Below are 23172 nucleotides of genomic sequence, written 5' to 3'. Positions count from 1 at the left end.
CACATGGCACAACTACTATTCTAGTTTTGCCATGCATAATTCCTAGGCTGTAGAGCGGTTTTTCTGGTCAAGCTATGCGATGTGAGGCAGGATTACGGAAATCTTCAAATTGGAAAGGCGATAAAAAACGAACTAGCAAAATAAATTTCGATGAAACTTCAGTCACTGCACTAGTATAATGGGCGCTCAAAGTGGCAGAAATGTCGCTGCTGTGCACCTTAATAAAGAACAGATATTCGTGCCCAAAATAGCCAAATTTTGCCATGTTTAAAGGGCTGCGATCAAATACTAATCAAATTAAAACAGTTATGCCCCATTAAACAATTCAAATACCCACTCTATATGTAGACCAAAGGAAACTGACCTAAGTGCAGTAGTTTCTTGAAAAAAGCGATCCAAAGTAGGGTATACCAATGACGTTACCAAATTTGTCATTGCAATACCACCTCTTATGCAGTTAATAATGGTAGCGCATTAAAGCAGTGTGCATCACTTGACAGAGCTCATATTAAGCTTTCGAATGATGCCTACATTGTAATGTTCGAAAAACAACGAGCAGAATCCTCACACAAACATCACCTAAAATGGCACATTCACGCTGCGGGAGTGGACCCCCCCTTAATGCACTGTACTCGTACCTACTGCCAAGGCACTGAGTCGCCGTTTTTATTAGGCTTTTAGAGTGCTCATATCTATCACGTCTGTATTGCATAATGCGAGGACTTTTTATGCTAAGGTATGTGGTTGCATATGTTTGGAATACAAATGTATTGTATTTCAGTCTTTCCGCAGAGGTTAGGGCGCTCGACTGCTGTACCTAAGTATGTGAGATAAATTTCGACTACGGTGGTTGCTTTTCTATGGAGACAAAAAGCACGGCGCCTGTGTGTTGCGCAATACCGGTGCATGCTAAAGAACCCCAGGTGGTCGAAATTTTGGGATACTGCCACTATGGCGTCTCTTATAGTCCGAGTTGCCTTGGGATGTTAAACCCCATAAACTAAAGCTATATTGCACTTCATGAAATAATCTTCTGTTGCTTATGGGGTTTTAAATTGCGGAAAAATATATGCTTGCTCTTCCAGCTACATATGCTAAACATGGTTGTGAGCTCAGATCCTACTGGCAATGCATGTACTTTCTTGCTTAGAATCAATCAAGTTTTAGTCATAAAATAATATTTCCCCATTGATCAACACTGCAAATTAGAAAGTATGAATACTCTTATTCTTTCCTTGGTTTTAGTGATGGTTGGCTTTTTTTCCTGTCTATGACTGCTCTAATCTGGCAGCCAGTGATGAAATGTGTGATCCATGGGATGTAGCAGTCCTTGCACACTTGCCTGTCACATCTGGATACATGAACAGTGCCAATGTGAAATGTTCCTTTATGTTCCACTTATTCCTATACTCCGTCTCGAAGCCATTTGCAGCATAGCCAAGAGCAGGGCGACCTGGCCCAGTCCTGGCACCTCAGTGCACTATAACATATATGTGTGCTCCTTCTGTTGACCCTACCAATTTGGGGGAGGGTAGGCATGTAGGAGCGCAATGTCTATTATAGTACATAGGATCTAAATGGCTCGGGTCACCCTTGCCTTTCACAGGGCTGTAGACAGCCTCTGAAAGGAAGCATCAGTTTCTGAATGCAACATTTTGCTTTATACCTGCTACAGTAAAACTGACATTTTGAAAGCGTTCAGCCTTACCTCTGACTGCAAATCATATGCATATTTTTGTACCTTTAGAAGAGTTTCCCTTATTTCATATAATCTGGCAGCCACTGCCTTATTAGAGAGAGGAGGTCCACACACAGCACAATCTATGCTCTTGCCTTATAGGCCCTGTGATGACAGGCTATAGTTTAAGGCAAGCCCAAACTTCTACCCTTCTTTTTTTTAAGATTCAGCTTTTCAGAATCTGATTCAGAATTTTATTTCTGATGTTAATTTTTCAGGGAAACATCCCATCTGGGGCTAAAAGTTCGTTATTTCAGCATTGCATACACAATGCTGCGGGTGTAGGCATAATGACTTCTGGAGGCTTGACGAAGCTCACATTCATTGCCTTTAAGCATGCATGCTTAAAGGCTATGCCTGCCTATTATTACAATCGTAATAGTAAGTTAAATCAATTAGAAAAAATTGCCTATGAATATTTCTCTTCCTTTTTTCAAACCTCTGCAAGCAGTACTTAGCACTGCACCATAGTTTTACTGCTTGCTTGATTTTATTTTGTGTACTGTATGGGTAAACACTTATGTAATGCAATGAGGTTTCATTGGTATGTGGCATGAAAATTACAGAAATAGTGGTCTCCATCTTTCAATATTTTCATCACTGTCTTAAAAATTACTTAACCTTTCATTGATGTTTTTTTTTTCAGAGGAATATCCCATCTTGGACGAAAAGTTCAACACAGAATACTGCCTGCACACAGTAACCATCCGACTGCATGGAGCTTGTGTTCTATAAGACTGAAAGGAAGCCCTAATATACCAGGAATAAAATTATTTGAAGTGGCTTTGCAGTCACTAGTTTCATCACGGTATGCATCTGGCATGGCTGGGTGTGTGAATTTTAGCATCCCATGGGCTTTTATACAGGCCTGTGGCCCTAGCCCAGTTTAATAGGTTGCAATCATCATGCCTCAATTCTTTTACATATACATAGTGATATCTATGCTAAATTATTTGAATTTATGAGCTTATAGTGAGCTCAGACCAGATCGAATTGGCCGAGATATCAAAGCTAATCAATAAGCGTAAGGTGGCCGATATAAGGAAGTATAACATGGAGAAAATTGAGCATGCTGTAAAGAACGGGGGAAGCCTTAAAGCGGTAAATAAGAAATTGGGCATAGGCAAAAACCAGATGTATGCGATAAGGGACAAAGCAGGCAACGTCATCACTAATATGGACAAGATAGTCAAAATAACCGAGGAGTTCTATACAGATCTCTACAGTAGCCAAAGTAGTCAGGACCGTAATGAGATTGGCGGTAGGGAAAAACAGTCAGACGTTCCACCAGTGACGAAGGACGAGGTCAAGAAAGCAATAGAAACTATGAAAAGGGGGAAATCAGCTGGAGAGGACCAGATAACTACAGATTTGCTGAAGGACGGGGGGGATATCGTGCTAGAAAAACTGGCCACCCTATATACGCAGTGCCTGGTGTCATCAACGGAACCGGAACCATGGAAGAATGCAAACATTATCCTCATTCACAAGAAAGGGGACTCTAAGGACCTTAAAAATTACAGACCAATCAGCTTACTGTCTGTTACGTATAAGGTATTTACTAAGGTAATCGCTAATAGAATCGGGACAACCTTAGACTGCAATCAAGCAAAGGATCATGCAGGGTTTCGGAAACTGTACTCTACTATCGATCATATCTATACCATCAATCAGGTGATAGAAAAATGCTCGGAATATAACCAGCCCTTATACATAGCATTCATTGATTACGAAAAAGCATTTGACTCAGTTGAAACCTCGGCGGTGATGCAGGCATTGCAAAATCAGGGGGTAGACGAGCCGTACGTGAAAGTGCTGGAAGATATATATAGTGGCTGCACAGCAACCATAGTTCTGCATAAGGAAAGTAACAAAATTCCTATAAAGAAAGGTGTTAGGCAAGGAGACACAATCTCCCCAGTACTATTCACAGCTTGTTTAGAGGAAGTATTCAGAGACTTGGAATGGGAGCAGTTAGGGATAAGGGTAGATGGAGAATACCTCAGTAATCTGCGATTTGCTGATGACATTGCCTTGCTAAGCAACTCGGGGGATGAACTGCAAATGATGATTGATGACCTAGACAGAAAAAGTAGAAAGGTAGGCTTGAAAATCAATATGCAGAAGACTAAGGTAATGTTCAACAGCCTTGGGAAGGAACAGCAGTTTACATTAGGTAGCGAAATACTGGAAGTAGTAGGCGAATATGTCTACTTAGGACAGGTAGTAACCGCAGATCCGGACCATGAAAAGGAAATAACAAGAAGAATAAGATTGGGATGGAGCGCATTTGGCAAGCACTCGCAGATTATGACTAGCTATCACTCAAGAGAAAAGTATACAACAGTTGCATCTTGCCTGTGCTCACCTATGGGGCCGAAATGTGGAGGCTAACCAAGAGAGTTTTACTTAAGTTGAGGACAACCCAGAGGGCTATGGAACGAAAAATGGTAGGGGTAACATTAAGAGATAGGAAGTGTGCAGATTGGGTGAGAGAAATAACTCGTTACCGACATTCTAGTGGAAATTAAGAAGAAGAAATGGACATGGGCAGGACATGTAGTGCGAAGAGAGGATAACCGATGGTCGCTGAGGGTAACAAACTGGATTCCAAGGGAAGGAAAGCGTAGCAGGGGGCGGCAGAAAGTTAGGTGGGCGGATGAGATTAAGAAGATTGCAGGGGTCAAGTGGATGCAGCTAGCACAGAACCGGGTTAGGTGGAGAAATATGGGAGAGGCCTTCGCCCTGCAGTGGGTATAATCTGGCTGATGATGATGAGTGAGCTCATAGTACATTACTAGATATCATTGGCTGTGATCATTAAGGCCTGCTTTATGAATGGACAGAAAGCTTCATAATCATATATCCTCTGTAGGTCCACTGAGGATATCCGATACAGATGTCCATGGGAGATTAAACAATTTCATTTGGACATCTGATGGACATCTGTGGAAGATCCACTGAAGGTCGGCAGATCTCCCACGGACATCCGTATATCTGAAAACAGACATACTTCGAATCTCTACTGGGCATACAGTGCTTTATATAGGCATCTTTTATTCTCGTGGTCACGAAATGACCTGAGCATAAGTCTGGAAACGAGACGCCAAAAGGTTATAAAATGATAAATTTTGCGACCCAGAAAGTACATATCAGGGTAAAAAAAAACAACAAACGGGATAACGGTAACGCCAACGATAAAACACCTAGCTATAATATCTTAGGTTAGAAATTCAAATATGGACTGTTACTGTTTAAAGGTAATGCATCTGAAAAGTGAAAATAACTGTGGTACAGCTTTGCACCCTACAAGTAACCTCTCACCCTGTTTGCGATTCCATTGTCTTGCTCATGCTTGATTTGTCGCCGAGAGGGGTCAATATGAGGCTAAACATTTACTACATCAGCAGAGAACCTATCTATGAGAAAGATCCCGCTGACAACGAATCTCCCTGTCATACCAGTTAAAGCACATCCACCGAACGTTGGTGCGATAATGCGACGCAGTAAGCAGAACACGCAAGCAAAGGGAGCAAACCGAAGGCTTGTGCAATGCAACATGCGTCTTGAGGACAAAAAAATCTCGCCTTCACGGTTCAACCAAAACAGATACAGCGAGATTCTATTCATGCAGACGCGTGTCCTTACAACAAGCCGCCACTTTTGCAGCGTGCCTTGGAGGCCGAGCTGGCGGAGCCACTGAAAAGTGTCGCAGCATTGTCGCACCGTCCAAAAATACGCACACGCAGCGGCAATTAGTTTCTGAATGAGCACGCACAGTCTTCGTATTGCTGTAAAGTTCTACAACGACCAACAGAACGAAATACTGACTGACACAACCGTGCAGTGCTACACATGCGGTAGAGAAGGACGAGGCGAAAGCGTGAGAAATGGGACTGTGACTAGCCTGACTCGGACTGCTCCTTGTTTCCAAGCATTCTCCGTCTATTCTGTAAATAAACCCACCCCATAACAACTTTGGGGAGGTGCTGGGCATTCTAAGCCTATGGAAGGAATGGTAAATGAAAATTAATTGGTAATTAGATAATTCTTATCACCTCTGTAAAAGCAATGGACACTTCAGCATTTTTCATTCCTTTAAGAGAGCGGCAGAACAAATGCACCACAGTACAATAATCTTGGCCACAGATCTGATTGGGCTTATATGAAGGCCCTCGCATTTGAAAGAGTGATCCACTTAGGATTGATTAAAACTGAAAACACTTTAGAATGTCTTGGACAAAGGCAATAGATTCAGTTGCAGTGTTAGACATGCTGCTAAGGGCTGCACCACAACTGCCTGTTGGCGTGAAACCAGTGAAAAATTGACTTAAATCATCAGTGAAAGAACCATGCATGGGCTGGTAATACATCATAATCACCCCTAAATATGTGCTCTACATTTATTAAGAAACCCATTGTCTATAACCCCTGAACCTGCCAGGGATCATCTTTATTGTTTTCAAGTAAGCGCTTTTGGCATCCCCGTTTCACCTTTCTTAATTCATTACTGCAATATGCTTTAAGAGCAGCTAGGTCAGCAGCTTCATGGGTTCATGAAGAATTTTTAAAAAGGCTATGCGAAAGGCTGATATTGACATAAAATAACCGAAATTTTTTTCAAACAAAAATATTCGTCATAGATAGGCAGTAACATGCTTAAGAAAAGTCGTGGTACTCTCAAGTGCAGTCTCAGAGCAAAAAAAAAAAACTCGGCCCCCAGTTAATCCCACCTACTAAAATTAGAAGAGGATAAACTTTCATCTAATACAGTGGTACGAAAACACTATGAGCAGCTGAAGAATGAGGCATAGAAGCAACTATGTCACAGCAAACACTAAGAACAGGATATGTGAGAAATATGCCCAATATAAAGTGGCCAAGAATACTAGAATTACTATACACAAGTTTAATGGGTACTATGATTAGGTATAAAACCTACTTTCAGGTATTGTTTGTTGCAAATCATTGTTAGAGCATTGAGGCTCCATGACTTATTTTTGCCAATTTCAACATTAATGGACACTTTTCAACACTGGAAAAGTCAAGGTAACTCAGATTATTGAAAAATTATATTTCCACATGATGGCTTACACACCACAGAAACTGACTTGGCACTTTATACTCAGCAGTCATGACAGAAAAGGCAGGTGCCAAATTATGATTACTTTTCATTAAATAACAATACCACCTTAGGCCATTTAAGAAAAATTGCATAACCAGATAGGGTTGCATTTCTCATTCAGCCAAGGTCTTGGCCTGTGTTAGAGATTTTCAAAAAAAGTGGAATCATCAAACTTACTTTGAATAGATGCAATATTGAGAAGTAATTATTACATGCTGTGTATTGCCAAAAAGCTATAGCATGTGAGTTACTGGAGCCCAGGAGGCCCAGCACAGAATATTTTATTATGTGGAATAAAAAAAACTGGTGAGGAAAAAAAAACCCAGCGGTGTTAATGCAGTTAAAAAAATTTAAAACTGAATCCTTTCTGTTACCAATGATGAAATTCACAAGGCGTAGAAGCTGGGTGCTCTAGGTCATACTAAGAAAAACAGTTTTCACCACTAGGGTTACTGCACCATGGCAGCTGCCTGCAAGTGGCAGAATGCAGAGCCTGCAAAACCTCAAGATCAGGAAGTGGAGAATGAGGCAGACTTTCATGACAACTGGAGACAACAGCCTGCTAGCCTGAATGCACTGACTCGAGGCATGTGCTCTACATGCCTCAAGTTCAGGAGTGCGAAACAGCAAGCACATCAAGTGACGAAGGAATCGGCTCTGAACTGCAGCTTCATCTCAGCAAATGGCTTGCATTATGTGATTTTCCGAATGGTAAAAGGAGACATTTCAATATTTGGCGCTGACATCCTAGCGAAAGTGGCCAATTCATCATGCCAAGCAAAAATGAAGCTGCTCAAACCACAAAACCAGAAAAGCCGAATAAAGTACAAATGTGTTTCTAAAGTTGCTACGCACAGTTTTGTGCACAAATCAGCAGATGGCATCTTGACAGCAATTGTGCATGTAGCACAATACATGAGAACAGTGGACGGCCAGAAAAGATTGCGAATAACTGCAAGCTATTACTGGAATTTATCTCGACATGCCTCTGATATTCACATTCTTTACTTATGAAGGCCCTGGTCTTGATAAAAATGACGTACTTGCTATCTATAAAACTAATCAATCAATCATGTTTGTGTGTTCTTATACTATAAGACTTACACCATACAATGCAATCCTTCATTGCATTATGACCACAGCCTTGCCACATAACTACAGCTCTATTTTCAATGCTGTCAACACATAATACACTGCATAAAAACACATGTTCTCTACATGACCACCTTTTGGCTGATAAAACAAAAGCAATCCAGCTGAATGAGTAAAAAAAAGCAGCATATCCGTAATGAACGAGTGAAAAATCAGTAAAACACACTTGAAGTGTCTGTGAGGGGACAGAAACATGGCAAATCAAGAATAGAGAATTGAGTTTCACATGTACTCAACAAAAAAAAAAACGGCATAGCATCAAACCTTTGAAAGCCGCACAAGTAAAAATAAAGCTCAGCCAATAAGTTATACTCTTCAGCTCAAGACACTGCTGTTTGGGAGAACAAAACAAAGACAGCAAAATGTAAAAAACACAACACTAAAAAATTCCATTCAGGCTGCAAGGTGAGAACCCAGGGGAAATAAATCTGTTTCAGTTCTTCAATGTACCATGCACATTATGGGTCTCGGTGTTTAGAGCAGCCACTTATTTCACCTGTGCTGATCAGAAAATACTTATCCCTGTTTTGCAAACACAAGAATATGTGGCACACAACACTGGTGATTAATTTTCATCAGTTACTTCAAATGCCTAAAGGGGCAATTGAAGTGAGGCAATGCACACAATGTTATGCATCATGCCAACACACATGCTGGATCCAATAATAACAAAATTGGGTTTCAGCATGCTAACACAGCCTCAGACAAAATGAAATCAGCACTTGGGGTGCTGTCAATATCCTAAAAGGGCACTTAAGATATTGTCCCTACAAGATGGAAATAAACCTATGTCAACTGTGCAGATCTCCAACATGAATAGGACTCTGCTATCTTTGAAACAGAGAAGCCCTGAAAAGCAATAGAAGCATGAATGGATTCCATTGTCATCCACTCAGCCAAACTGTGCCCTCAAACATGGTAATTTCACCTCTCTTACTCTGCACAGCCACAAAAAGTTTTCCGAGAGTATACAAGAGGCGTCATTTAAACTTCAAGCAAGATTTTTATTAATGGCTCGTTACAATAAAATGGTGGAACACTTAAAGGGTAACTGAGGACACAACATTGTCTACAACACCACCTTAGCAAAACAACACCTTAAACGTGATACAGCAAAGGCCCTTAAGTGCTGAAAAGAAACAATGCAAAGCAAGCCTTATCAAGAATGTGCAGAAGACGAACCTGAGAGGTTGGTGATATTCAAGTCAAGCATTTCACTGCATAGCTCTAAAAAACCTTATGCTACGCCACTCGCTGCACAAAAAAAGTCCCTCTGCTATTATACCACGTGTTTCAAGTAAGCCCACCTTTAATTGTTAGACGAAGCTTTTTGAGATATAAAGACAGCTGCTCCACTGTTGACAAACATTTCAAAGCATGAAAATAATGTTAACTAGTAATCTAGTGATGTGGCACTGTGGTCACTGATTGATGGCAGTGCGGACGGTGCTTACAGTGTGGGTTTTTTAAAGCACGTGTCTTCTGGCATGAGAAAGCCAAAACTTATTAAGCCAGAGAATGCAGGGTGATCATGAGGTTAATTAAACAATAAGTCAAGCTAACTAAGAAAATTGTATATACCAATTACCAGTTAACATTTCCATTTTCTGATGTCTTAAGAAGTTGTCTTCATATCTCAAAAAGCCCGTATTAAAAAAAAATAGCAAGCTTTCTTGAAAATCTGGTATAGACAAAATATTAACACATCACTTTAAGAAATGGCATATAAAGACTGCCTTTTTCTATCCGTTTATGTCAGTGACCTCCTTTTCTTGACAGGAAGACTTTGTGAAGGACCAGGTGGTGTATGTGGCAAGCAGATGGGCACACCTGAACCAGTTTCCCAATACAGAGCTGCACATGGTCGCTGAGAGCCCTGAAAATACTGTTCTCTGGTTATATGGAGATCTGAGCAGAAGTTTCAATTGTGCTGGACCAAGCTGGTGATAGTCTGTTTTGCGAAAGAGTAGCTTTTTAGAGTGGCTATCATGCTTCATCAGCATGGTGCCAAAACCAAGGGCTGCAACTCGCGCAAGCAAAAGTGCAGCAGTTTGAGTAGGGTAGCATGGCTTTCCAGTTACATTCTGATCAGTCAATGACATATACTTCATCTGTGCCACTAATTTGCACTTGCACTGCAGGAGCTGCAGGAACAGCTTCAGAAACACTGGTGTTGGTTACAGTTCCACTGGCACGATGTTGAAAGCTGCCACTCAGAAGACTTGTCCCCTGATTTTCTACTGTACTGAATAACTCGTCCTGAAGCGGACAACCTAGAAACTGAGCTTTAATCCGCAATGAGTGCATAACAATGTCATGTGCTTCCCAAATGTGTGCAACAGGAATCTCATACTCTCTATTTTCAGGCTGAATTGCTGCCCTGAGACAACCATCCAAAACATAAAGCGCTGCAGCAAGCCGAAAAATCTGACTGATGGCTGCCTTGAACAATGGCACCTCACAATTCCAACTCAAAGACAACTGCTTAAACTTGGACATGAGCTGTAGAATTACGCTTGTTGCCTCCTCTGAAAACTTGTACTGTACAGGTAAGCGATGTGCTTCCGCAATAGATGAAAATAGTGTTTTCAGCATGTCCACTTCTGCATTTGGAATCTGCTCATGGTGACTGACAAGCTCCAGAGACCTTTCATATGCACAAGCAAAAAGGACATTTGGCCACATACATTCCTGAAAATCATAGCTGTCAAGAAACCTTGAAGACAGCACAGAATGAAAATTGGATGGCTCTGTGACGCAGCAAATATTAAGATGTACTTCACTCATGAAAGGGCCCTCTGAATTAACAGGACACCACAACACTGGCACACCCAAGGCAAGTTTTTCAAACTTTTCTTTTCCTACAGCAGTGAAAACAGATTTCACTTGCTCAAAGGTGGTGTGTGCACCTAGAACAGCTCCAGCCTGAGTCAGCAACCTGCTCAGGCTACTTGATGATGCTTCATCTACTACTACAGGCTTTTCTGTGATGTCCTTAGACAGCTGCTGAGAGTGCAAGTCACAAAGAAGTTTTTGCAAAGTCCAGATAAAGTTGTGGCAACTGTGTGCCCTTGGGACCAAGGCACAGGACCACAGCACTGGGCTTTCTTGCATCGTGGAAGAAAGGCAAATTTTTGTTGATGAGAGGCTCATGAGGTGCGATGTGGTGGTGACAAGGCAGAGGAGCAATATGTCCTCTGACACACCATGCTGATGAGCACAGCCAGCAAGAAACTCATGAAGGTGCCGTGAGACCGTTTTGTCTCCAGGGAATGGAATAGATTGAAGTCTCTTGAAGCAGGCCACAAACTGCTGCAAGCTGAGCTGGTACTGCGGGCACCTGACCGCGCCTAATGGGAGAGAAATAGAAGAAAGCGATAGAGGTAATCAGGGTAGGAAGAGAGCCACTATCCAGAATGTTGAGCCGAAACTTGCAGAGCAACAAAGCACATGCTTACACAAAACACAAGTGCAGTCTTAGATACAAAGCATTAACTCTAGGGGTTCCAAGGAAATCCAATTATATATATCCCTCATGTTTTCAAGCTCTCCTCGCACGAAACCTGTCGTTTTCCAGTGCGAGATGTGAATAAGTCGCGCTGTTTGAGTGACCCGTTTCCAGGTTACAAAAAGTGTGTGCTAGCTGCAACTCGGACCCGCAAAATAACTGCAGTGACAGTGTGTTAAGCAAAAGACTGCAAGCTGAGATACATGCGGAGGTTAATAAAATAAAAAAATTACCGACGATTACGTTACTTCCTAATGCGAAATTTGAGCGCAGCAAATAAGCTGTTTCACCTTTTCGATAGATTGAGGCAAAGAAATCGAGCAACACATGTATGCGCTATCACAGAATTTTTTCGTCTCGCTCATGGCTCAGAAAGAACTGGCAGATAATTTCGCAGTGGCGAACGGCAGCGGCAATTTCGGCTCGGGCGGTGCACATATACAGATCCGCCGCCACCGATCTGGATCTCTGATTGCCACCGCACAGGGGTTGCATTGGGGGAGGAGCGAAGAAAGGAATTAGTTCGAGCCGGTGCTTTGACAACCGGAGACTCGCAGGAAGAGGGGGGAGGGGGGCGGCGTGTACACCCAGCGGCAAACGATGGGGGCAGAAGCGCGCGCAGCAAGCGGACAACGCGATAAAGGGAGGAGGGAAGAGATAGCAGCGACTGACTGATGCTGCTGACGCCGATAGTGAGTCAACCCCAGCTGCGGAGTTGGTTTCAGGGACAACGCCGACGATGCCGACGCAAACAATATGATACCCTCGCTTCCGCAGCGCCAAGAACCAGGTCTAGTCGTGGGAAGGTGGTCACGTATTCGTCGACGTGCCGGGGCCTACGTGAAATAACCGGCGCGTCGGCAACTGAAGAGCACCCTATCTGCCACACAGGAACAGGGGGGAGGGGGGGGACCCTCCTCTTTCTGCATGGCGGCGACGGTGTTCTATGCAGACACGTTATCTTAACTCTCTAGCGGCGTCAGCGGCATCCAGCGGTATCAGTCGGTCGCTGCTAGCGCTGGGGGGATGAAAGGGGGGCGGAACTGGTTACGAGGCCGACGACGACGCCGACGCGAAACCTAGGAACGGACGGCAGAGAGCTGCGCTCTAAAAATACCGCGAATCAAAGCTCCGCAGCCAAGGAAATTTGCGCAAGTTTCATTGCCAATATCTCTACTGCTGAAAGTTGCGAGAAAACAAAAGTCAAGAGCAATTTCACTCACCCTGCAACACTTTCTCTTTCCGCGCTTTCTTGTGCGCTTGCAAAGGCTCATCGTGTGAGAGTCGTACTTGACCACTATCCGCCATCTTCCCGTGCGGTGAAGCCAGGCGCACTCCAACAAGTTGATGATGCGAACCACTTGACCAAGGCGAGGGCGGTTGCTGTGTCACGATCGCAGATACCTGGCAATGCCCGCAGCCCTTCCTTTTGCGTTATTCTGCTCCCAAGGCTTCTGGGTCACACTGCATTCGGCTATACGGCAACTTCAACGGCGAATGAACGCTGCTTCGCTCCCTTCCCACGCGTCATACCCTGGCGCATCCGCGCAAAGCATAATGGGAGAATGCAATGATCGCCTCCCGCGTCGGCTGCTCGCAAACGTGTTGGAGTGCTGTTCCGGTGCTTTCTGCGTCTTCTCGTGCGCTTTGTTGCCTTCTTGAAAAATGCAGCAAGCACCGGATGGTTTTGATAGTTAGCTGCTAGTATTTGTGTAACTTTTTTGTGATGATGATGATAATGGATGGATGGCTGGATGGATGGATGGATGGATGAAATATAGGAGCGCCCCCTTTGAAAACGGGTGGTAGCAGTAGCCATCATGCTCATTTTCTCCCTGTATCTTAATTATTGCTTTAGATTGGTTAACTATACCATCATTCTATATAGTGAATTTTTGTTTTTACATTACTAACATTATGTCACTTTTCTTTTTAAGCCACCAATCTTCCAGTCGTTTTTTGCTAGCATCCACCGCCGGTTTATCCACTGGTATCTCTAAACCCCAGAGCTTCCGGAAGACTGCGCCTGCATCAACTTCCCGATGGATATCATTACATTCGGGTATAATACGCTCAGTTGCTTCACTGGAGTTACCACAATGAGTCATCTTCATTCTTAAATTTCTTTTTGTAGCTGTGTGTTCTAAGGCACCCTGATTTAGCTTCAAAAAGTAGGGCACTGCCTCTTGAGTTATCAAAAAAAGTTTCCTTCCAGATCTGCCTTCTCCACTTTTGCTATAATTCTACATTCTGTTTCTTATCCATCGAATTTATCCAATTTTTACCTTCTTTGTTTTTCACCTATTGCTTAACGCTCTTTATTTCTTCGTCCTTGTGACCAGCGTACTTACTGGTTAGTTTCCTAGTTCTTTTCCTCCATTGTGAATCACTTTTGAGGTATAGGTATTTAAATACTTTAGCTGCCCATCTGTTAATGTCCAATTTCGTCAGGCATTCCTCAGAAATATTTGATTCTGAGTTTCCCGTACCTCAAAAGATGTCCATCCATATCTCCCTGTACCGCCTCATTTGTGGTCTTGCCGTGGGCATCTAGGGCTAATCATCCGACGGCTCTCTGATTTATTTCTAATATCGACTGTACCTCCGATTTTAAGCACAGAACCGCATTTTCGAAAGTAAGCCCGGGCACCATAATTCCTTTCCATGATAATTGAAGCGAATATCGCTACCTAGCGGCGAACCCTGCTCAGTGTGAATGGCTGTGTAGTTCCGGAGTGATTTTTGTTTCTTTCGCCGCTCCTCTGCGCTTTTGCTTATGTATCTGCCTCTTGCAAAAAAAATATCAACAGGCTCTTACCCCACGCTCCATTTAAAATATATATATATATATATATATATATATATATATATATATATATATATATATATATATATATATATATATATATATATACTTCTCCATATCGAGTATGTCATGCTGGAAAGGACATCATCAGTTGCGGTCTTCGGCGCTTGAGATTTTTGTACAAGCGTCTCAAACGAAGCGGTGCTATCGTTAGGCGCCGTGTCAAAGCAAAACAGGTCGCTTCTATCAATAGAACTAATGCAAGCGCTCAAAAATGCAAGCGCCCGTTTCCGTTTGGATACCGTAGCTACTGAAACATCCGACCGCAGACTGCTGCATAGCAAAATCCAGTTTGAACAAGCCACTCTGTCTTCTGTATCCACGATAGAGTTATCCGCGTATCTTTATTATTTTTTTCCGGTTAAACCTCTCTCGCGGTGTCCTGGTGGTAACGAGCTTGACTGCTGTTTTCGAGAATGTGAGAATCAATCCCGGCCGTTTTGAGAGTTGTTCCTTAGCTGTGAGATTTGACTGCACGTTAAACAAACCCATGTGGTCAATGACACCAAATCCCGCCACTACATCGTCCGTCATATAGCCGGGGTCGCATGGTGCCATGGCATGTTAAACCCATATATGCATTTCTTTTCAACTTATTTTGATGCTGAATGCTTCTGCGCATCCGTAACAGTGGTAGTGAGCACATTTCGGTCTAGAGAAATGCTCGCACGTTCGAGAAACAAATCCTACATAGTACACCCCAGTAAAAAACATCAATGGCTCCAAGGGAATTTTCCAACTGAAATGAAGTGGTCAAAAACCAATTGTTTTCGCTACCCATTGGGCCTGACCATTTGAAATGAATTGGTGCTTCCAACTGGAAATAATTGGTCACCCATGAAAACCAAATGGCTATGGATTGAGCCCAAATGGTTTGAACTCACATAGCTGCAAAAAGGTTGGAGATGCAATTCCAATGTTTTCTGTCGAGGAGTTGAGGAGCTAACTTTTATACAAGTGCACTGAAATTAGAATATTTTACAGAAATTATGAGAGAAAAGCATGCATCACATGCACGGAACTAACACAGATTCAATGTATATGTCCACAGGATACTTTGCAGAGACTTGTATACTCCATTCGTTGAACAGTACTTCTGGGACCAGTGACGCATCTCTGTTATTCAGAGTTAACATATTTAATTATACCTGCACTTACAGTGGACATGATAAATCAAATAATGAGAATAAGTGGCATATATGTTTTATAAGCACTTAAATTTTTCACTGCTGTCTCTTTATAGAGGTATGTATATATGTGCATATGTCAGTCAAGGATATCACTGAAATGCCTTTCCCAATTGATAATGTTCCTTTGGATCAATTAGAACCAATGGAAAGCCCTGTAGAAAGCCCGATTTGTTTTCACTACCAATTGGGAAGCCCAATTGGTTTATTGGCTCCCAGGTGGGATTGAAGAAATCCATTGGCTTTCCCAATTGTGAGTGAAGAAATCAGTTGGGTTGGACAGGACCCATCGGCAAACCATTTGGGATTGGCAGAACCAATTCAATCTGACTGGTCCTCCCAATTCAACCCATTCATTTATTACATAATATAATAGATATTATGACATAATAAACATAGATCAATGTACAGTCATGAGCAATATGAGATGGAGCAAGGTTTGAGCATTCATTTATTGATTATTCCTAATGTGGTGGGCTTGGTTAGCCTCTGACCAGTTGAAAGACCAGTTGGGCTTGGCGAGTCTGGCCCAGGACATTCTCTACACCTAATGTGTTGCATAAAGTTATTTCCTCCTGTACTACCTGTGACGAGCCAAATGTTTTTCGTTTTTTAACAAATTTTCCTTTAGATGCATAATATCCATAGGCCGTGCTGACAATTAGTGACTGTACACTGGTAGCCCATTAGAATAATTAGAATCCCTTTTCGTCTGTGCTGTCTTTCGAGCAAACACATTGTTTCTGACAAGGGGAGTAAAATAGCTTCATATGGGCTTAAACATTGGTGTTTAGCTGGGGAATAAATGCATATTTATAGTCACACGATAAGATGAACCCCATTTCTTTCAGGATAGTTTTATATCTGGCACCTGTTTTGGAAGTCACCCTAATATTTTGCTTCGCATAAGATTGAGTCACTGCTCAACAATAATACAATGATAAATAAATCTCTAGCCCTCAAAATTCCTTGCTAGAACATGACAGCAACAAAGCACAGTTTTTACGTTGTCTTTGCAGCTACTGATTTGTAGCTTGCACTTTAACATTACTGAAAATTAATCGCTGACAGTCCTAAATTTTGTCAACTGTGTAAAAGTTCTGCCACATGGTGAAATTCATTGTCATTAAAACAATAATTACGCTACTAATTTATCATTTCTCAACATTACACACTTCAGAAATCCCTTATACTTCCCTCGGTTTCAGGAAATCGTTCAGTCATTTCACAATGCAACACTAGTAGATTTTTTCCACAAGAAGCATCTGCCTTGTGAGCTCCTCGAGTCAAGTACAATATAATGAATCAGGAAGCCTCGATTGATTCTAAAGTACTGGAGGTGAGAGCATGAACCTTGTTTCTTTGTTGTCTTGAGACTAAATTTGCCAGTCTCATTCGTAAAGACGCACGCCATTGTTAAAAGGGTGATAAGATATGTATGTTCAGGCCCAAGTATCATGCCTGTGAGTGCTGTACAATATAAAAAGCATGCAAAGCGATGCCAGTGAATCTACCAGACGGGTGGTTGCGTGCCTTGTTCTCCTAAAATCCGCGGATTTTTTTGCCGCATTGGCGAAATCCACGGATTTTTTTCCTGCAATAGTCAAACACTGTAAACAGTAAATTTCTAATACATTGCATAAGGGCCGCTTTCGCCGCCAACAAACCCGCCGTAAACTCGGAAGCAGACATACGCCGCGTTCGTTTCTGCGAGCGTCGCCGCCCATTACGTCTGCCACCTCACCGGGTTACAAAGTGAGCAAGTGCTGTGGCCACGTTTCCCGAGAAATCCCTTGCTTCTCGCACGTTCGCTCGAAGTTAAACGCAAACCAATCTCCTCTACAAGTTTAAAGGGCCGCATCAGGTCACTCATTTTGAACGATTCCCGTTCTCCTGCACCGTGAGCCCGACTTGCAACACGAGCGCGTTCCGTGTCTAATTCGAGACGTTCCACTTCCAAAGCGTATTTATGCTCTCGCTCCTCTCTCTCTCGTCGTTCCTTACGCTCAAGTTCCTCTTGGCGTCCCCTACCTTCTGTTTCGTCTTTCTCTTGACGCTCTCGTTCCTCAATGATCTTAACCCAGACAACAGCAAATATCCTGAGGACGTCCTCGAAAGGTACAAACGTCCTCACGAGTTCTGGTGCGGTTTCCAGGACGTCCTGAGGATGTTGGTCAGTCGGTGGTCCTAGAAAGGTCAGTTCGAAGACTTAATGAGAATGCCTTTTTTTCAGAAATTCTGTCCCCAAGTAGCACACATTACGTGGCCCACCTGGGGCCCGTATGGGCAAGTTGGGCTTGGGTAACCACAATAACACCCATGAGGGCCCCCTTTAGAGATCAAGCGGGCAAGCCCAAATTGGGCTTGCCCCTGCTTTTTCCATCTGGGCATCATATAGGCGCGGAAAGGGCTAGCTGATTACATATTCCCACATCTGGCCCTCAAGGGTCCCCCTTGGGAAATTTTAGGGGCGATGCAAATAAAATTTGGGCTCTGTGTAGGAAAAGCCTGGGCTAATCTAATTGGGGCTGACCACTCAAAAGCCGAATAGGTCCCGCATGGGCTGTGGCGGGGCTAAATACGGGTATGCCCGCACATTGCCTACATGGGACCCTTGAGGGGTACTTGAGGGAAGGTCAGACGAAAATGTGGAATTCATGCAGAAAATTCCTGGGCTGCCCCAAATAGGGCTGCCCACCCAAAACCTAGATAATTTCCGCATGGCCGTTAGCGGGGCCGGCAAGTACTCCTTCCCGCTTCTGCCCGCATCGGTCTCTTGCGGGGCAATTCAGGGCAGATGCGATGCAAATGTGGGCCTAAAGCAAATAGATGACGGGCTAGTCAGATTGGGGCTGCCCACGCAAAAACCGAATAGGTCCCACATGGTTTGCGGCCGGGCTGAAAAGCGAGCACACCACCACGCTGCCCACACGGCTATTTCTTGGGGTAATTGCGGGAAAATGCAACACATTTTCGTAGTCCATACGGTAAAAATAAGGTCAGCCCAATTGGGGCGGCCCATGAAAGACCGCAGTGGGCCCCAAATTGGCCGTAGGCGGGCATACCGCTCTGAAACGTCTCCACCCTATCTTTAAGGCACCATTTTATTTATGTAGATCATGTTATACCGGCCACTAATTGCCTCTTCTAGAGGTTTCACATAACTGTCCTAAGCATATCTATGGAATGAATAAAGACTATCTATGTTTACTCTACAAACTACGTTAATTATGCAGTATCGACAGAAAATATGCAACAGTAACTGTTCCGCTTTACGAGTATGTACTGAATGACCCCCAAATGTTTCCTACGGCATTACTATTCTGCAAGCAGCCCCGAAATAAATATTCGGACCAATTGGGTGATGGGGTATTGGGGTATTAGGGTGATGTGGGCCAGCCCACATTACTGTAGTGTTGGGAATAAATTTCTCTCATGTTACTGAGTGTAGCATACAAGCAAAAAAAATAGTGCTTAATGTTTCACACTTGATTATTGGAACTTGAGCAGCGCTGAAAATGCCCGATTCAGCCCATGAGGGCAGCACGTGGGTCAGCCCGAAACGGACTGGCTTTCGCAAATCCCGCGCCTGTACAATTCAGGTATTGGAGGGATTAATCGACTTAAAAATTAAAACCTTGATCAATGGGATGTCATTGCCTGCACAAACGTGGGACCCATTAATGGTTCTGGTGTGCTGCCCACATTCGTCTACCTAGGCTGAATACGGGCAGCCCTATTTGGGCTGAATGTGGGCAGCCCCATTTGGGCTGTCCCCACGGATACAGTTTGGGACCGATCGCGGCGAAATTGGGCAGCCCAAGCGGGGCCCCTCTGGGTACGTGTCGCAAATCCCGCATGGCGCCCGTATGGGCTGCCCTCACGGGCCCAACGCGCCCCCCCCCCCCCCCGTCATAGCCCACTTTGTGCTACTTGGGTCCTTTCTGATATGTTAAGACAGCATTACACAAATTATATGCAGAATATAATAATAAAGACTTGTACAGAGTGGTAGGTTTTCTGAGTTCGTCACTATGTTTCTCACCTACCGCGTGGATACCTCATTGAGGCACGAATGCCAATTGATTGGTTACGCGAAAAAGCAACAATTGGGCCCTGTTGTCAATTTCCGTTTCTGTGCCGCGAGACCGCGACGCGCCGAGCTCCTTTTCCGAGGGGGGAACGCTGCGATCTGCCGATGCGGACGGACGCACGTCGTATGGGCTCCGCGATTTTTTTAAGGTTTCGTGCCGAAGTCATCGGGCCACCAAAATGTTTTGGCAGACCTGACGAAGATAAGCAGCAGGACCACGAGGAGACCACTATCAAGCCGGTAGGCACATTTTTGGACTTCTTATCGGACTTTGAGTGTCCTACGTGGAGGGAGAGCTAGGCCTAGCGGTAGGCCTAGCTACACCCGGACGGGTGGCCATCATCCGGAGCGACACAGCAACGGCCAAAATGGAACTCCGGGGTGCCGACGACCCAGTAGCAAGTAATATAATGACCGGTCCAGCCCAGGAATCGGCAGAAACTCAAGATATGCAGCAGGACGTTTAAAAGGCTGCCGATCAAATACTGATCAAATTAAAACAGTTATGCCCCATTAAACACAATATAAATACCCATTCTATAAGTAGGCCAAAGGAAACTGTCCTAAGTGCAGTAGTTTCTTCAGAAAAGCTATCCGAAGTAGGGTATACCAACGATGCTACCGAGTTTGTCATCTGCAATACCACTTCTTATGAAGTTGATAACGCTGGCACATTAAAGCAGCATGCGTCACTTGACAGAGCACATATTAAGCTTTCGAGTGATGCCTACCATTGTAATGTTCGAAAAAGAACAACGCGCAGAATCCTCAGGCAAATATCGCCTAAAATGGCACATTCGCACTGCGGGAGTGGGACCCCCGCCTTAAAGGGATGCTGAAAGGTTTTCCAGAAAAATTGAGTGAAGAGGTGCACTTTACTATTTTCCACCCTCGGAGTACGAATTTCTCATCGAAATCAGGCAAAGGAAAGCACAAACCTATTTTATTTTGGCGAAAAGTCCAGCAGCAGCGGCGGGCCACCTCGCGCGCCGCGCTGCCTCCTGTGATTGGTTGGGCCTCTTGTGACGTCAACAAAGGTGTTTGCTCGGTGGGCCCCGGTGCGGTCGCGCCGCTGCATATTAAGCGCGGCTCACGGTGGTTTGATGCTGCTGGTTTGCTTCTTATATGACGATGGAACACATGGACGATGACCCGGAGGATCTTGGTGTCATGGCCTATATGTTCGAACCAATAGACTGATCCCACCGGCCAGTTTCACGATGCTGCCGCTGTCGCGGTGCATGCTGGTACATGTAGTCAACCGGCTGCTCCAGTCGCCCGGACAGCCTGCGCGCCGTGTTTCCGAACAATTTTTAGTTCGTGTGTATGCCTTAGTGCATTGGAAAAATTCATCTGTCTCGTTCCTGGGCGCTGTAACAGCACATAGCACATATATAACTCTAGTGTTATGTATTTATGCAACAGCTTATACAGCTCGTTCGGCGAATAGCCGTCGGCGCTGTTGTAGTAGTAGAAGTAATAGTTGTTGGCACCGCATGTCGGAAATAAGGAGCACTGCGTAAAATCCTTACGCTGGTAATTTGTCCTTCTAGTGATTGATAATTGATCGGTATTTGATAGGTGACGATGAGCTAATGGAATCAATGTGATTAATTGATTAAATAAGAAAAAAAGAAATTGGGAAATGGATGGTTCTATAGTCTCAAAACGCTCAGATGAAAAGACAATTTGATGATGCTTAGAAAATGTAGTGTAATTTACCACTTAATTAGTTGAAATAATTGAAAAATGAAAACTTGTGTGTTTATTATCCGAATGAAAGACCTGTGCTAGATGGTTCTGTTTATGAAAATTTAGAATGTGTAAATAAATGAAAAAAAAATTAAAAATAAAACAGGGCCTCAATGATGTCAAAATTATTTGTTCTTAAAGCCAATGCTTGATCATGCCATTAGGAAAATTTAGTGTGTAATTGAACTATTAAGTAATTGAAATATTTGAAAAATTAAGAATTAGAAAAAGTGGGTTGACATGTGTCAAATACTCAAAATAAAAAGCCAACGCATGATGATACTAAAAAAGAAAATTTAAAGTGCGTAATTGGTTAATTAACTGAAATACTTGAAAGAAGTCAAAATTAAAATATTAGGGGGGTTCAAAGGTGTCAGAATGCCCAGGATAAAAAGTCAATGCTAGGGGGCACTAAATGACAAAATTTAGAGTGCGTAATTGATCAAAAATAACTGAAGTGATTGAAAATCCTGTGTTATTAAAAAAGGTAGTTCAAAGGTGTCAAAATTAGTTTGACATCGTTAAGTGCACTTTTTCATTTCATACAATCATTGAGATATTTATTTGGTCACTTTTATGCTTTAATTTTTTCATTATCGTCATCAAGCATTTACTTTTATTTTGTGTATTTGACCCATCTTCATAATCTCAGTTTTTCCTCTATTTTGAATAAATGATTGGTCAGTTCCCCCTCTAAATTTTCTTGATTAGTCTATCAATCATTGACTTTTCGTTTTACGAAATTTAGCACATTTGAACCCCATTTATTGTTTTTTTTGTTTTTGTTACTTCAGATATTTGAGCAAATAAACACTTTCAATTTTCTTTATTAGATCATCAAACACTGGCCTTTGATTACGACCATTTTGTCACCATTGAAACCCCTTTTTCTAATTTCTCATTTTTCAATTAGGTCACTAAATAATTGATTAATTACATAATCTAAAATTTCTGTTAGCATCATCATGCATCAGCTTTTAATCCTGAGCATTTTGACACCGTTGAATCCCTCTTTATCCAATTTATTCATTTTTTCTTTAATTCATCAATTAATTACAATAATTTCTTTATTTAGCCATCGCCTATTATACACCAGTCAACCATCAATTACCAGAACCATAAATTACCGTGATACGATTTTTTGTACGCAGCCCCCATTTATTTCCGACAAGCTCCTCACAACTGAATCGGAGGCTACTGGTTGAACAAAAATTAAGGCCCCTAGAGCGCTTGCTTTGCATCAACAGTCACTGTAACATCAACAGTCACTGTAATAATGACAACGAATTTTTCTCGGCAGTGAGGTATGGGAAGTATGCGTTGCGTTCATGTGAAGCGGAGAATGCGGAGAGTGTAGTCGTATGCGCTCGCGCTGACCAGCCGACTACAACAAGCGGAAACCCGGCGCATGCGCAAATCGGTCGGTGGGATCGGTCTATGCAGAGCAAACCTCCCCAAGAAAGAAACGATGCTGGCTCAAGCGGTGATTTTGACTCGAACGAAAGCGAAGTGTCAGCACCTCCACGTATTGGAAACGTCCTTTGGTAATGAGTGAATTTTGAGGTGAGCAAATGTAGTATAGCACTGATCCACGTAGCATAAGCACTGTTGTCTTTGACGGCTTGAAATCCTTTCGCTTAACTGCAGTGACCCACTTCGCGGAAAACTTCTTATTTTGCGGGAAATAGTGAAAGATCACATCGTCGCGGGCGCCGATGTTAGTGCAGTCGAAGGCTGCGCAGAACGCCGGC

General features: G+C 43.1%; 2 protein-coding genes across 2 annotated transcripts in view; one reads left to right on the top strand and one right to left on the bottom strand.

Annotated features, from left to right (window-relative positions):
• The window catches only part of LOC146202317 (uncharacterized), an 80577-nt gene extending 78055 nt beyond the window's left edge, over nt 1-2522 (top strand). Inside the window, exon 5 of the mRNA XM_084588082.1 lies at nt 2385-2522. Coding sequence (XP_084444208.1) covers nt 2385-2473 — 89 coding nt within the window. The 3' untranslated portion in view covers nt 2474-2522. The remainder of the gene's footprint in view (nt 1-2384) is intronic.
• A 7581-nt stretch (nt 2523-10103) lies between these two features.
• LOC146202316 (uncharacterized) lies at nt 10104-12831 on the bottom strand. Its single transcript, XM_084600890.1, has 2 exons — nt 12747-12831; nt 10104-11365 (listed from the first exon to the last, which is right to left on the bottom strand). Exons 1-2 carry the CDS (start codon nt 12829-12831, stop codon nt 10104-10106), a joined length of 1347 nt encoding a protein of 448 aa, XP_084457016.1.
• Nucleotides 12832-23172: the final 10341 nt, after the last annotated feature.

This window comes from Amblyomma maculatum, chromosome 1 (genome assembly GCF_055883805.1).
Source record: "Amblyomma maculatum isolate TAMU_Amacu chromosome 1, ASM5588380v1, whole genome shotgun sequence".
NCBI lineage: Eukaryota > Metazoa > Arthropoda > Arachnida > Ixodida > Ixodidae > Amblyomma > Amblyomma maculatum.
This window is presented reverse-complemented; position numbering and strand designations above follow the sequence as displayed.

Coding starts and splice junctions, on each gene's coding strand:
- LOC146202316 (XM_084600890.1), bottom strand. CDS start 12,831: ATGGCGGATAGTGGTCAAGTACGACTCTCACACGATGAGCCTTTGCAA. Junction 11,366..12,746: donor GAAAGAGAAAGTGTTGCAGG/GTGAGTGAAATT, acceptor CTCTCCCATTAG/GCGCGGTCAGGTGCCCGCAG.